Source organism: Enoplosus armatus, chromosome 12, assembly GCF_043641665.1.
Source record: "Enoplosus armatus isolate fEnoArm2 chromosome 12, fEnoArm2.hap1, whole genome shotgun sequence".
NCBI lineage: Eukaryota > Metazoa > Chordata > Actinopteri > Centrarchiformes > Enoplosidae > Enoplosus > Enoplosus armatus.
Genome location: NC_092191.1, coordinates 15,012,107 through 15,027,657, shown reverse-complemented (window position 1 = coordinate 15,027,657; position 15,551 = coordinate 15,012,107). Strand labels below are relative to the sequence as shown.

Genomic DNA, 15,551 nt, shown 5'->3' with positions numbered 1-15,551 from the left:
ACACACATGACAGCCAAGATGGTAAAGATTTAGTATGTGTGAATTAGGTTTTTCAGGCCCTTGAGACTATTAAAGGAGAATTACCACTTAGTTTAATGATTTACAAGTTAATCTTCAGTCTTTGGTCTTTGCTGTGGTATCAAAGTCTCTCAACAAGACCTATTATACAAAGCTGTAGAAACCAGACATCAAAAGCCGGAATGTACAGCTTAAACACAGTTCTTTGACAAAGACTGTGAGGCTCATTGAATGTTTCCTTCAGGTTTGTGCACCAAAACAAATTTGATTGTCTATTTCACTCCTTGCCAAACCTCTACTCCATAATACATGCTTTTATCCCCAGAAAATCAACCACCAGTACTCTTACAGTCACATTTTCCATGTTTTTCAAACAATTTTCTACACATCTGTGTACATCGCTTGAGGGCGCGAGACGACCAGTTCTCTCTAATTTGTGACTATGTTCAAGTGTGGTGAATGGTGACTAACACACAGTGTGCTGTCAAAGGGCATGGCTAAAAACGTGTTTTAATGCTAAAACTCAGCCATATTCCCCTCTGAGGGCATTTCACAATTACGCAATAACATTCTGCACCTCTTGGCTTTAGCTTCGGGCCAATGGCAAATGGCTTTATGCTCTGAAAAGCAATAAATGTGCTAAAAGAACCAGTTTTTCTATAGTTAAACTAATTTAATACATAACGGGATTATGTATTCTATTTAAATGTCGTAGATATTGCCGCTGTGGACTATGTTTTGGAGCATGATATCCAAACCGTATTGAAGATAGTGACGGTAATATATTGCTGCATTATGGATTTATGCTCCTAGGTAATGATGTATTCTAAAAGAATGACAGTGTAGGACTGTTGTTGTTGTTTAACAACAACATAAAGACAATTTTAAGCTCATAAAATCCCTGCCAGTGAGCAGGTAAAAGCAGGAAAAGGCACCGTGCAAAGCCTCTGCCAACATGTGCATACGTCAGATAGTTGTATGTGTGTCTAGCACATGAGGTGTACAGTGATCATACTTGTATTTGTATCGATCTGCATATTGATCTTCAGCATTTGTCCTTATTCTGCGCAGGTATATGTAAGTAATCCTCCATCTGCAGCCACTGTCCATGTGAAATAATGCAGGTGCTGTCAGTGTTGGAATCCAGCATGTCACACCTCATTAGGGAATACGTGCATGTGCTGCAACGCACCTACTACACCATCTGGGAGGCTGCCTTAGCCTCACACTGCAAGACTAATATTTGGGCTAATTAGCAACTGGAGGAACAATGAAGGGGAAGACATTTGGGATGCAAGGGGGAAAATTGCTTTGTCTGCTTAATTAAAATCTCTCAAAATAGGGCGAATAGCTCCATGGTTCTCTTCCGAAGCTCCACCTCCTGTTCCTTCCACTCGTTGTTGTCCTCCTCCTCCGCCATATGCAGTAGCTGTATTTTGCCACCGGGTGGTACACCATGCATGGATAACTGAGAGCTGGGGTAATTCTTTTGACAGCTCCTCGGCCTGCTGGTGCTTGCTTCATCCTACCAGCGCAGAGGCAATCTGGAGCCATCAAAACAGCTGGCAGCACGCCAGGGCCTGTCCTCCGTACCACTGCTCCCACTCCCACTCTCGGCCGATGCCAGTCTCGTACATGGAGCAGAGGCAGCTGGACAGCAAGACGGGTGGACAGTGGAGCTGAGACGCCAGAAGACGCTCGAGTGTCAGGAGGGAGTAGAGTGGGGTCATGGTGGCAGAGACCTTTGTTGTTTGTTTTCTGCTTTTGTTTTCGGATGAGGTCAGAGTGGATTATATCTTTTTAAGTCCAGGAACACTCTCCAGAAAAGTAATTATCTTACTGAAGTGAAGCGATCTGTATCCCATGCCCACTCCACCTCCCTCATGTACTATGCCCTAATTCCTGTCAACTCATTAGCTAGAATGGAGAGTGCACATGTGGAGAATCAGAGCAGTGCAGAGCAAAGCCTAACTGACACATTTATCAGAGATGGAGGAGGTTCACTTTCTCTCTTTCGTATAGTCTTTTCGTTTTTGCTCTAAAATCAAATATTAATTTCCTGTCATTAACAGGTAAGTGCAGAGTCAAGCATTAACTACATGACTGCATTCACAAGACTTGTCACATGACACAAGACATTCATGACTGAATACACTGCATTCATAACAGCAAACAGGAAGTACAACATCTCTCTGGTATCGTGGTTTTGTGTTATTTTGCTTCCATTTGACTCAGCGGATTCCTCAGCCGCATCATTAGCATCTCAGCCAGACATATTCTACATCCCAATTACAGGATATTTAGGTAACACCATTTTATAAGGTGAATGACTTGAGTACAGAGGAGAAGCACGAGCACATGTAGAGATGACATGTGACTGCGTGGGACGTGTTACATTCCAACTGGAGTTCATTTTTTTATTTTTTCGATGAGAGAACCTGTTCCTGCTGTCGTTCCTGGGCAGATGCATCACGCTGCGATAATAGTGTGACATGCTTGGGCTCTTTTTGACATTTGCCTTGATTATGCATATGTTAACTGTTTTTGCTCATTTGCTGCTGACACTCCGTTGAGACTTGATGAAAACTACATACATACTGCTGCAACATCAAAGCTTTACCACTTGAGTGCAATCCTGGCTTCAGGAATTTATAAAGACATACTGTAAACATTTTATTGGTCAAGGGTAATACTTGTGTTGATATGATATTCATTAAAAATTCACTGTATAAAGTAGCTTTACATACTGTGAATATCCTCTACGGCTGATGCAATAGGTTATTACACATTTTGTTTTGTTAATACAAAATAAACCATCCATCCATCATCCATGATTAAGTAAAAAAAAAAATTGCATAATATTGTTTGACTCTCAAATGATTTTAATTACACCCAAATCCTGGGCTATTAAAATAAGTTAATATTGCAAATCTCTTTGGTGAATAAACTATACATCCAACATATTTATCCACTCAGTCTGGTTATGTAAATAAGCCTAAAACTCCAATTTTAGTCAGGAAATAATTGCCTCAGAGCAGACCATATTAGCAAGTGAAGGATTTGCCTCCTCACACAGCTGGTTGTTGTTTTAATCCGGCTAGATTTCAATCAAAGAGGTCAAAGGGCAATCCCCTAGCCAGAAAGGCCAACAAGCTAATGCTGAACAGGCAGAAAACCGGGACCATGCTGGGCTTCGCATTAGTGATTTCCTTATGACTGGTTCTTATTTTCAGCTGCATTACAGATACGGTAACAACAAAATACAAATACAGTAAAAAGGATCTGCAGTGGAGTGCTAAGGCCGGTTCAGCAAGACGGCCTCGGGAGGGCATTTCAAGCAACTTACTTTAGACAAATACTGGTTTTAATGCCATAAGCTATAACTCCACCAACATAAAACACTCCTGAGGAATTCGAGAAGATGGGTGTTCATGTTTTTATTTTAATATGGACACCTATAAAAACTTGCCTCCACCTAAGACATGGAGCTATAAGACTTCACTGCATGACACTCACTTCTCCTGTTTCTCTTCTCTGGAGGAGAGAGTGCGATAAGTATTCTGCACCAGGTCTGGTCATGAGCGAGTGGTTTGATGAGCCAAATGGTTAGCAGAAGACAGCCAATTTACAGGCTAGTGTGCATGGTGGACGTGACCAGCAGCGTCTCAATGGCGCATCAGTCACTTGTCACTCAACGTAGTCAACATCAGCCAGTCAACTCGCTTCGTACCCTGACTCTACCTGTCTGTCTCTCCGTGGCTGTCTATCTCCACATGCACGCTTTCTTTCCTGTCTTAAATTGCTTTCAGTTTGCTGTTTGAAAGCTGCTGATGTTCAACCATCAGCCTAGATAAAACGACCACCTGGAGGCTTTTGTCTGGTGATGCTTTTCAACCCGAACTTGAAAAAAGGGTTCCTTTCAGACAAAGAAATCTATAGTGTATATAATTAAAATAATTCTTTTTCTGGTTGTCTTTGATGTCAATTATATTCACATTTTTATGATTCCCATGCCCACCTCAAGACAATGCATAGTGAGGTAGAAGTGTGTCAGTGCGTAGCATCGTCAACATTTCACACTGACAAATCCAGATTATGTCTACCAGACAGACAGAAATGATGTGCCTCCAAACAGCTGGGCAGACAAAATGAGACAAAAACAAACTCCTACCTCTTTCACAGGAGCGTCCCAGGTATCCAGTCCCAGAGCAGTCACACACGTAGCGGTTCCAGCCCTCTCTACAGATCCCATTGTTTTGGCAGGGGTTGCTCAAGCACTGTTTGAGAGACTCTTTAGAGCAGGAGGGCTTGACCCCGGCAGCCTTCTGGATCTCGGCCAGGCGCCTGACATCCTTACTCTGTCCGTCAATGAACAGATCCCGGATGCAGCCCACATAGCCGTAGTTGAGTAGTGCTGTCCACACCTCAGTGGGGAACACCAGCCCCATTTTGTTCTCTGGCAGACCCCCGAGGTAGAGATTGTCATCCAAGTCCAGGATCTCACTTTCTCCAGGAGCTGTGTAGGCAGTACGGAGAGTGTTGATAGAGATGGTGCCTAAAAAAAAAAAGATACAATGGGATAAGTTTATTTTCCTTTTTTAAACAACTATGAGGTTATTCACCAGATGGACAGATTCTAACACCTATTGGTGACTGTAAATGCCAAAAGACACTATCTGCCCTACAGCAACACAAACACGCAGAGAATACTCATTTAAAGATGGTTTGATGAAGAAATTAGCTTAATTAGTGTTATCCATCTGGACAGGGTCAGGATTTTCTTCATTTAGAATGACTGATGAGCGTTGATAAGACACATTAATCACAGGACAGCTAGTCTATTAGTAGCCTAATCTGGGATCCCTAAGAGTATCCTCTCCATTTTCTTGGATTTCCCATAATAAATCTCCTTTATCTATAAAGCAGTGGTCATAAAAAGAAAGGAGAAGAAAAATCGTTGCACGCGCTATCATTTCAGCCAACCAAACAAACAAAAAAACCCACATCATAGCCATCTTTTTGAACTTGATTAACGGACTGCAGGCTGATTTTTTCACCCTGTCTCTTCTTCTGTTTGCCTCTCCAACACATAAACCTGCAATGAGAGCTTGTGTGTTTCCCCCACCATGATTTATTGCTCTCATTCAGGTTTAATTCTCGATGTGGAGCACGGTAAACAACAGCGGACATGACTGGACTGTAAAGCTGTGGAAAGGAAGGCCTTACTGTGGGACTCAGACCGGGTGATTAATTTGTATATGGATCTGTTACTCTCACTGCAGGAGCCATTGTGGATCTTTAATTAATGGTGGCTGCCTCCACTGGCCGCATCCTCGTCCAGTAATCTATATACCGTGCTGCCGAGGATCCACACAGGCCACTGCCTGGGGAGAGTGGCAGAGAAATAGTAGTAGGGTAATGCTCAAAACTAAAATTGCCGTAAAGTCATAATTTGCATTTTGAGTGGCAGACGCATGCCATGGCAGATATGAAGGAGCTATTAGCTGATTGCCTCGGGCTAAATGGCAAAGTCCTAACTGCTTGTATGTGGGAAAAGAGCGCAGCTTTTAAGTTACTTTTCTAGTCAAAGTGTTTATGTTGGGAAACAAGCCCTAAGCCACACATGAATTTTCAGAAGGGCTGCCTGGAACATTTTAGAGACGCATTAGACATTAAATGGGGCCTTTCACATTTCATTACAGCTAACATTAGCATGCATGAATATATATATCACAATTAATTATACGTGTAAGAAATATCTGTATGTCTTTTTTCAATGAAAGCACAATTTCGTTGTGTTTTTCTTTCCTTTTTGATCTGTTAAATCTGAAGAAAGGCTGCCACAAAAGGAAAAACACTCTATAAAACACTATAAGCTAATTATAATCTTGTTATGTATGTTCTTTACAGCCAAGGTGAGCCAGCCTTCTTTAAAAAATGCTTGAGGGAGACAGCTAAGGACCTGGTGCACAATGATTAACCTGGTCCCACTAACACGTTCCAGCTCTTTTCTCAGGGTCTTGGCCCCAGGCATCTGTTCCAGCACTTTCCTGCCGCCACCCACTGCCCCTGCTCTCTCCAGCCACAGCTGTTGTGACTTCCAAGCTTTGCACACTTGGCAAGGGCCACCCGTCACGCAGCCAGAACAGCTCCCTTCAGGTTATAGCTAACGAGCTCACTACATCAAACTCATTAGCGGGGAAACTTTTCTCGGAGTAGAGCAGGTGCCTGGCTGAAGAATGAGCATCAGTGTGGTCAGTAGGAGGTATCTACATTCCACTTATGTCAGATCTCGCCAAAAGACAGGTAGTAGCTGTAGTATTAAATATCTGTGGTTTGTAACATGTGAATTATACATTCACAAAGTAAATACTTAAGGAGTCTTCATCTAATGGCTCCTTTAAGTCTGATGGTATCTCTACTTAAATATTATTACAGTCGTAAACAGCAAACAAGGATGCTGTAAGTCTACAGTAAGCATGTCTGTCGAAATTGATGCAAGTGGGAGACGAGAGAAGGATGTCAGCGTCTTTCAGGCATCTACTCAGAGTGCTCTGCTCACTTGTCACAGTCCTGTAAGGAAGTGTGTAAACACAGTCAAGCTATGTTAAGTCAGAAGGCACTATACAATCCCATGGGGACATGTGCCATCACCAGGCTAGCAGCATGGGAAACACAACGCATAACACATTGCAGGACTGCCTATGTTTGGAACAGCATTCATAGCCAAAAGGGGAAGGGGATGTGTCTCTGCAAACGCTAGCGAGCATAAAAGAGGAGGAGATGGATACAGAACAAGATGGGAACACGGAGATAAAGATGTCTGGAAAGAAGATGAGGGAGGGGTATATGATGACAGATAAGAAAGCAGATGAGAAAACAGAGCAGCAAGACGTATCTTGTGAAGCAAGTGCAGGATGTACAGTTTAGCAGGGGTTGATCAAAAAGATGATACAGGCAATAGAAAAGGATGAATAATGATGATGAAGATGCAAAGCAAATTTTAAAACACGTTGACCACATTTCTGTCCCTCCGTCCCTTTTTCTACGGCCTGACCCGTAAGTGGTACTCCATCATCAAAACTGAAGGCAGGGGTCCAAATGACAGCTCAGATCTCTCTCACACTTTCTGCATCAGCAGCCAGGCTCAACTTGGCATGATGCCCCCTAACCCCACTCACACATCCCCAAAACATGTTAGACAGGGGATTACTACAATCCAGTTAGGGCGATACGGCCAAATCTCTCTATGTGATTGGATTCTCTGTAGAGAGTGAAGCTTGTGAGTGGGCTGTGGGGATGGGGGATGTGTTGTCTATATGTGTGTGTGTATGTGTACTGTTTGTGTGTGAAGTAGTGGTGTGTGTGCCCTGGCAGGAAGTGGGGCTAAAACAGTGCAATGTCCGTGTAATGTCTCTGATGAGTGACCTATGGCACTCCTGGCGCAGATACCCTCACTTAAAAGCAGAGTGTCTCTTAGCGTCTCCAATGCATTGAGGTTAGAAGATGCTGTCTGAGAGCGGGAGTCCATTTACAGGGTTGCTTCCTGCAGGAAGAGCCGGCAACACTAAATAGGGCAGGGATCATTATCCCCCATTGTCACGGCTGCAGGAAGTGTTGCACATGGAGAACCCGGCTGCACATAATTACGTCTGGCTGTTGTGTTGCACTTTTGTTTTGAGTGATATACGTAGGAGGGGCTTTTTTTACTGAGCTTCATGTGTGGACTATTAAAACTGAATAATCAGTTTTCAAATCACAAATTTGCCACAAGGGGTTTTACAATCTGTATAGCATACATTACTCCCAGCTGTTGGGCGATCGATTCACTCCCCAATAAAAAAACATGTGTTTACGTTTTTTGAAGTCTATTTCCATAGTCTATGTCTTTATTTCATAAAGCTCTAAATCAGCTCAGCTGTTACCCAAATATCAATTTGAAGCAATAATTTATGGGGAAAAAAAATATTGTGAAGGTTTTTATCTCACTCAATTTGCACAAATCTGCTATTTAATGCACCATTAAAATTACATGTATCCTGTGGGAATGGAAATCGCATGAGGCCTTTTCAGTACAAAGGAAAAATCCTAATGCTTCCCTTTGAGGTGCAGTGCACACATCATTACGCACTGCAAACAGTAGTGCTTTGTGCAGGAAAATCTCAAGATGCAAGATTTTAGATTTAGGAGGACTACTTACTTGCAGAATTTAATTGACTTGGATGTAAAAGGGTGTGCAAAGTTAAAATAGCACCGGCAAATTTGAAAATTGTAATTGCTTTGTAACTTTAAACGCTGTCTGTGACTGTCACTGTGTCTCTGCATTCCAGCCATTTAGTTGCTCTTCTCACATGGGAAGTCATCATACTGCAGAGACCTTTTTTAAGCCCCCTTATAAGTGTTGATGCCTTAGACTTGAGAAAAGAAAGAAAAGTTATTCTGAAATGTCATAAGTGCACAGCTCAGCAAAGCACTGTGCAGTAACTGTCTCAGTCCTGAGAGAGACCACCTCCTGTTTCCATGGAAACTTAGGCAGGGTAGACAGAGAGAACAGCGTGTAGAGGGAGCTCAACAAACAAAAAAAAGACGTTCGATAGCTTTTGTGCACTCGTGTGTGTTAGTGTGTCTGAATGTGTGTGCATGTGTGTGCTGTATGTAAGTATGTGGGGGTGGATGATGGGCGGTTAATACACAGATAATGATCATAATCTAATTTAGCAAGACAGTGTTTCTTATAGTTTGGTCTAACATAACTAAATGTTGTAGATTGATGTTATTTGAGAAGTCAGCCACAGTTTCTTCTTCCACACTTAAATTAAGTTGAATCCAAGCTGCTCAGTACTGTGTATTACTGCATAGGACTGTATTCAGCCACCTCAACCACAGAACTGGAGCTGAATTTTTTGTTTAATTTTACAAATAAACAAACTCTCAATGATTAATGCAGCTGAATGTGGAATTTCAAAATTAGCACATGAATTAACTATATTGCTATATAGATACATGGCTCAATTTAGACCAGAACCCAGTACGGCTTTGGGGGGTAATGAAACAGTTAATCTAATTTCCACCTCTTGAGATGGAGTGGAAAATATGGTCAAGGGGTATATCTAATTTTCAGCATGACATTGCAAGGCCTTGGCTCTAAGCACACACTAACAAATTGCTGCTTAGATAAGCAAATCAACAGGGACCAGAGCAGAGCAACCCGGGGCTTAGAGGACACGACGGGAAAGGGGGCAAAGTTATTTTGTGGCAAATGTGTGTCTGGAATCACGACATATGACACATAGGTAACACCATCTGAAGTTACTGCCATCAAAGCCTTTTTTTCATTAACAGCGGGCATCCAGTGTATATGCTTTTCTGTGCTGATGTAGTATCAGCCTTGGTATGGTAATGGATATATCTCTTTCACAGAAAAGTTAACTGTGACCCCAAAGTAGTATTTGTGTTGCAGTTAAATTATTTATCTAGATGGTGCACAGCAGAGATCGTACTGTAGGTTTCTGCTGAATGTTGTATTGTATGTACAAGTCTATGATAGTCATTCAGACTAGTTCATCATCATAAATACAAACATGCAAACATCTATGTATACAGTGGCCCTGGGTGCATGCTGAAACTAAAGAGAACACATGCAAATGAAGAAAACATCTTTGCCAATTTGACAACACATATCTAGCATAACAAAACATGCTGCAAATTCAGACATTAGGTTTCTTCAGATATCTGCAAACATATCTGAATCATACAATCAGATTGTTAAAATTAAAATGAACCTTTTTATTTACCTACCATTGACAGGAAGTCAACTTCAGTGGAGGTCTGTATTTGAAGCATGTTTGGTTATGCTGCATATGTCAAATTTGTGAATGTGTTTCTCAGGTTGCTCATGTTTTACATTAACATTTTTTTCAAAATGCTGTGCATGTGTTGTCAAATTGATGAAAACGTTTTCTTCATTTGCTTGTGTTTTGTCTATTTCCATGTGTTTTCTAGGGGCTCTAAGGGCTACCACAGAAGCAACAACAGCTCACACTTTCCTGTTCGATTGTATAAATGAATGGACTTGAAAGTTACCTGATCTGCCGTCTCGCTGGAAGTCCACATGGTACCACTCGCCGTCATTCACTTTCTTATTAACTGCCTTGGTCTTTGTGGTTCCTGAGCCCATGTCCAGCAGCAAGTACAGATGGCCATCCAGCATCTCAATGGCAAAGAAGTCCACCTTGAGAGTCTGGGGACTCGTGGAATCCTTTGGCTGCTGCTTGGGCTTGCCATGGCTGAAGAGGAGAAGGCCATTTGGCTCTGTGGTGCGGAAGTCAAAGGAGATGGAGCCTGTCTTCTTAGCGTTCCACTTGTTGAGGATGATAAAAGACTCTGGCGTCTCAAATGTGATGGGGTCCAGAGTGGCCACATTCTCGCACTTGAAGGCCACAGTGCCGTGGACCTTCATCTTGGGATCACCCAGCTTGGCCAGCCTGGAGAGCTCAAGTCTCACGTCGTTGTTTTTGTATACAACCTGAATTGGGAATAGAGAAAGAAAGTCAATTCTACAGTCATTCATACAGTACAATGTCTTATCTACGTAGTGATTGACTTCTATTGCCGTTTGTAGAATGTAAATGTTAAAGGCAATCCAATAATTCTTATGTGTAATCGCTCTCAAAAGTGAATGAGCTGGATATGTAAAACTGCAGTGGTCCATGAGACATGTCACCCTCTCAGGACAGCGTGTCATAAGCAGGCTCTGAACTGCTCAAACCTTGGTCATCTTTGTCACACTGCACCTATGCGTGAGGAACTGTGTTTACGTGGCACCAAATGTCACTCGCACTGCCCTGCTTTCTTTCCTCCCCATTTGAAGCCTTCCCAACACATGCATAGTGTACTCTGGCACGGCTGAAGTGTAAATAATTGAGACATCCATCTTTGACTTTTAGCTTCGGTGTCAACTGAAGGAAGAGACAGCCTGAATTAAAACACAATAGTGATAATGGTCGGAGAAAATGATTCTAGCATCTCCTGGGACTGTGTGTGAAAAGTGAGATGGAGAGTGATAAATCTAAACTGCTGCCTTGATTGCAGGTATGGAGTAAAATGCTGATTAAGGCCCCTGTCGCAGCCTGTGATTAGAATAAAAGTGGGCAGATGATGGATATGCCTCTCTAAAGCAAATAAAAAATTAGTGCATGAGCATACACATTGCAACAATCAGTATACTGTACATAATTTACAAAATTAATGAAAAGCAAAAATTGACATATCTTTTATGCAGAAACCCTCATATCAACACTGGTTTATATTCTCAGACACTGTAAACCAGACAGGGTTTGGCATCAGTGTTTAAGTAAATAAAGTGCAGAAAGTAGCAGCCCATTACAAAAAGTGAACCATCTCATTAAAATACCAATTAACCATGGATGAGAATCATTATCATACAGCGCAAGTATCAACTGACCAATTTGCCGACTTGATAATTTTCATTTACTGTTGTTTGTCTCATTTGTCAACTCGATTTGTGTATGAAACTCATCTTTAATCTCATGTTTCAAAGTTATATAAAGGCAGCATAGGAGGCATATTAAATTCTGTTCTAAACATTGTAGAAGGCTACTCATGAAGTAAATCTTCTAAATATTGTTCAAAACATATCTCTAAAGACTAAGAAGTAGCTGCAATGCGTGTAGGAGTGCATTGTGTGCCACAGTGTGTACAAATCCAACAAGAGTGCTCCTGTAATTGGCAACAGTCTTGCAAAAAATTAGAGACAGCCATAACCTCGTCATTATCCAATCACCGTAATGAAAGAGTATCTAGTGTAAGTGCAGCTGTAACAGCAAGAGACCCTATGTCTAGTTACATCCAATTTCCATATGAGAAACTAATTACCATATTGATGAATGTCAAAACTTCTTAATTAAAAACATCAGTGTGGTCATGATATTTCCAAATTACCTGACCACAAAAACAAGTTTTTAATATAATGTGTCAATCACTTTTGAAGACAGCTAAGACTTTAAACACAAAGCTGTCAATTATATGCCAGGCAGAGAGATAAAGGAGCAACAAATATTTCAAAACTACCCCCAGAGGGCCCGAGCAGAGTCAATGACCTCTTCCACACCGCTCTAGCACTACTAATTGGTAGATAAAGCTATCAAGTGACAGATAGCCCCATTATGGTTAGCATGCATGTGTATTTACATAACAAAAGAGCACTAATGATAAATCTATATTGCCTTCAACAGAACAAATCAAATGAATTACAGCTGTGGAAATCACTGCCCATGTTCTTTATTTGCTGTCATGCTAAGCGTTCACCTGAAAACGGGGACACCTCCGATGGGATTGCATTTGCATGGAGCATTATGTTTGTCACTGAGTCTGATCTACTGTGTCTAAGTGTTCAGGTAGATGGAGCTCATGGCGGTGCATCAGAATTAGGTAAGCTCAGCCTCAGTTTCTTGCAAATGCTTCGTGACCGACTGCATCAGACTGCATTTAACTGCAAAGAAAACAGCAAACAGATAATGGCTGGCTTTTATTCCCACGTCTTTATCTTCCCTCTTATAAAAAAAAGTACAGTAAAGTACGTTCTCAAGTCTGACACAGATCCAGGTGGGATGTTTTAAAGATTTCATAGGAACAGAAGTGCAGTAAAAAGGTAATTTTACAGAGATCTCCTGATACAAGAAAGAATGTAAAAAGGTGTAAAGGAATAATCAGTTCTTTTAAAGTCAAGACAAAGGGCACCTTTTAGAGTCAAAGGAGCTTTGGTCTGAGCTACAACTGGTGCTGCACTAGTAGTGCTGCACTAATTTGTCATCAAGCTTGAGCTGTGACAACTGAGCTATTACTGCACCACCGTTTGTTTTGCCATCAGAACCAACAGGTAGGCGTGGCAAGACAGACTGGAATCTGCACACAAATGCTGCAACAAGCCATTTGGAAACATGCCATCAATCAGTGCCCACAGCATATGCTGTTGAACCACGTCTCACATGTTATCATAAGATGACCTGAGATGGGGCTTCTGTTTAATTCAACAGGCTGGATGAGCTTGTCTAAAAACGCCAGCAACAAAAGAAAAGACTAATTATGGATTTTACACTTTTTTTAATTTGGTATTGACTTCTGCATTATCTAGTAAAACTAAATAATACACATTAAATGATCCTAGGAGCAATTAAAAGAGGGGAAATGATGTCTGTCTCACATCTCCTGGGAACAATCACAGCTATGCACCATATTTTTAAGCTTTTGTGCAATTCAATACATTGATCTTAGGATAGTGAGAGCAGACTCTGTGGTTAGGCTGACCTTGCTTAGGGTGCACTACTCCCATTCCCTTTGTCACCACATCTGCAGCACCTCAGAGACGTGCAGTTAACACTTCCCTCAATAGCCAGACGCCTAATGAGCTGTACATGCCGCGTGGATCATGTGGTCCACGCCCGGCCTGCTCATTAAACAAAGCTACTTCACATCTCTCTCCGAGAGGTTCACGGAGGACGACAGCCAGCGCTTGAGGTGACAGGCAAAATGTAGGACACCAAAGGAGCAAGAGGAGGTACAACAAAGAAAAAGGAGAGAGACACGAGGAAAAATGGGGAAACAGCTTTTGAAATTAAAAGACAAACGATTGGATAATTTTGCAGTGCTGTGGAGATTTGCCTGGTAGATATCTTTGTGTATCCCCAGTAGCTCCTGAAGTAAATGCTTTAGGTCAGAATCCCTATTAACCAGCAAAAAAATACAACCGTACAGCATAAAGTGAAGGGTATAACTTATGAACCCTCGTGTGGAGATATCACCTCTTCCTCTCTCATCTCCTGGGATAAAGTGCAGATTATATACATTCTCCTAGAATACTAGTACACATAAAGGGGGGGAGTGACAAATGACATACTGGAAGCCATGAGCCAGATCCAAAAGGCCCATTATGCCACGGAACATCCAGGATAAAAAATGTGCCGAATTCAATGCATCACCTGACAGCATATATGTCAAACAGTGATGTACATTTCTGTGACTTGTTATGTGCTCTGTTTCTTTTTTCAAGGCGAGGGTTACAGCCCTATTTCTACCACTTTGAAGTTATATTTGTGTCAATAGACTACAGCTACTGCTGACAACATCACACATGACGGTAATAAGGTCAGTCATTAGATAAGTGGTCTAAGATAATGTCAATCTGGTGCTGCATACTCCCCAGTGGAACAATAGTGAGGTGTTAAGTGTGTCAGTTAGCTGACTGCTCATGAAAATTCAACTGCTTGATCTCAGGATCACTGCTCCTCTTTGAAGTCCACCTGACAGAGCTGCATGAAGCCTGTGCTAAATTCCACTCTAAGACAGAATTGTGTGACAGCTCGACATGCACGTGTGTGTGTGTGCATGTGTGTATAGCATTATAAGTGCACTGAGGGGGCGGTAGAGGCAAAATAAAGTTTGTGTGAGTATGTGAGGAAAACAAAAAAATCTAAAGCAAAGTGTAAAGGATGAGACAGGGTCAGTGTGTGGGTGGAGGGCCTGTTTTGGAGTCCTAAGGTGAAGCCAGTCATATCCTGTACACCCACCAGCCTCAGAGTGCACACAGAAGTGGTGTTTACCTCCTTGAGGCAGCCCATGAAGTTGTTGCTAACCGGAGATCCAGGCAGGTCAGCTGTGCTAGGACTCCCTCCAACATAGAAAAAGTCGTCAGAGCCTAGCATGGTGTAATCTTCTTGTGTATATCCTGTGGTGGTCAGAATCCCATCCACGGATATTGTTACCTAGACAACAAAGCACAGGGAAAGGACATGCTATACTCAGACAGCCTATATCCTGCAATGTCATTGCCTTTCCTTCTTGTCTATGACAGACCTCCCTATAAGTCTTTTTCGAAACCCATTTTCATGTCTGTTTTCATTGTCTTTTTTCTTGTTTTTATTATTATTTTGTCCAGTTTGATTAGTCGGAAGACTGCAAGCCTTCAAAGGAGTGCTATTCTTGTTAGAGAGTTAGTAAACTGCCCATACTACAGTGTTAGTATTGCCCCTACTGCAACTTAAAAGTACTTTAGCAGACACAAAAATGGTGTTAGTAGAATGTTATCTAGGTTAGTTTAACTATTAATTCCATATTAGTACGTCCAGTAGTTCTACAAAATAAATCAGAAAGTGCCACTAGGTTAGAGAGGGAGCACATGCTATGAAAATCACAATCACCTTTTAGTATAGGACAATGATAGAGGGTAGTAAAGAGAAAAAAAAGCATGCATGCATTTGTCTTTTCTTTTTGCTTACGAGCATACAAAAAGAAAAATTCTCGACTGAGATACGGAATCAGTATTTTGACACTTGCCACAGCGTCAGATGCATGCAAACACTCATGGACACTGCGAAACCACAAAGAGAAATAAGAAAGCACCAGAGAAGCACCACTGACAAACACAGCTCAACTGTCACATTCATGTTGACAAATGGGCAGTGCGACATTTGCAACACGTAGTCAAAGAGCATGCCATGCAAAGTGAATGGGGATAC

At 41.8% G+C, this 15,551-nt stretch overlaps 1 protein-coding gene across 6 annotated transcripts in view; it reads right to left on the bottom strand.

Moving 5' to 3' along the window:
* LOC139294223 (neurexin-1a) overlaps positions 1–15,551 on the bottom strand; it is a 235,322-nt gene that overhangs the window by 138,259 nt on the left and 81,512 nt on the right. For 5 of the 6 annotated variants that reach the window (XM_070916062.1, XM_070916064.1, XM_070916061.1 and 2 more), the window contains 3 exons: positions 14,637–14,798; positions 10,102–10,543; positions 4,190–4,573 (listed from right to left, as the gene is read on the bottom strand). In XM_070916062.1, the coding sequence (XP_070772163.1) occupies positions 4,190–4,573; positions 10,102–10,543; positions 14,637–14,798 (988 nt within the window). Of the gene's footprint in view, positions 1–4,189; positions 4,574–10,101; positions 10,544–14,636; positions 14,799–15,551 lie in introns of those variants that run through there. The other variant, XM_070916066.1, reaches the window with a different exon arrangement.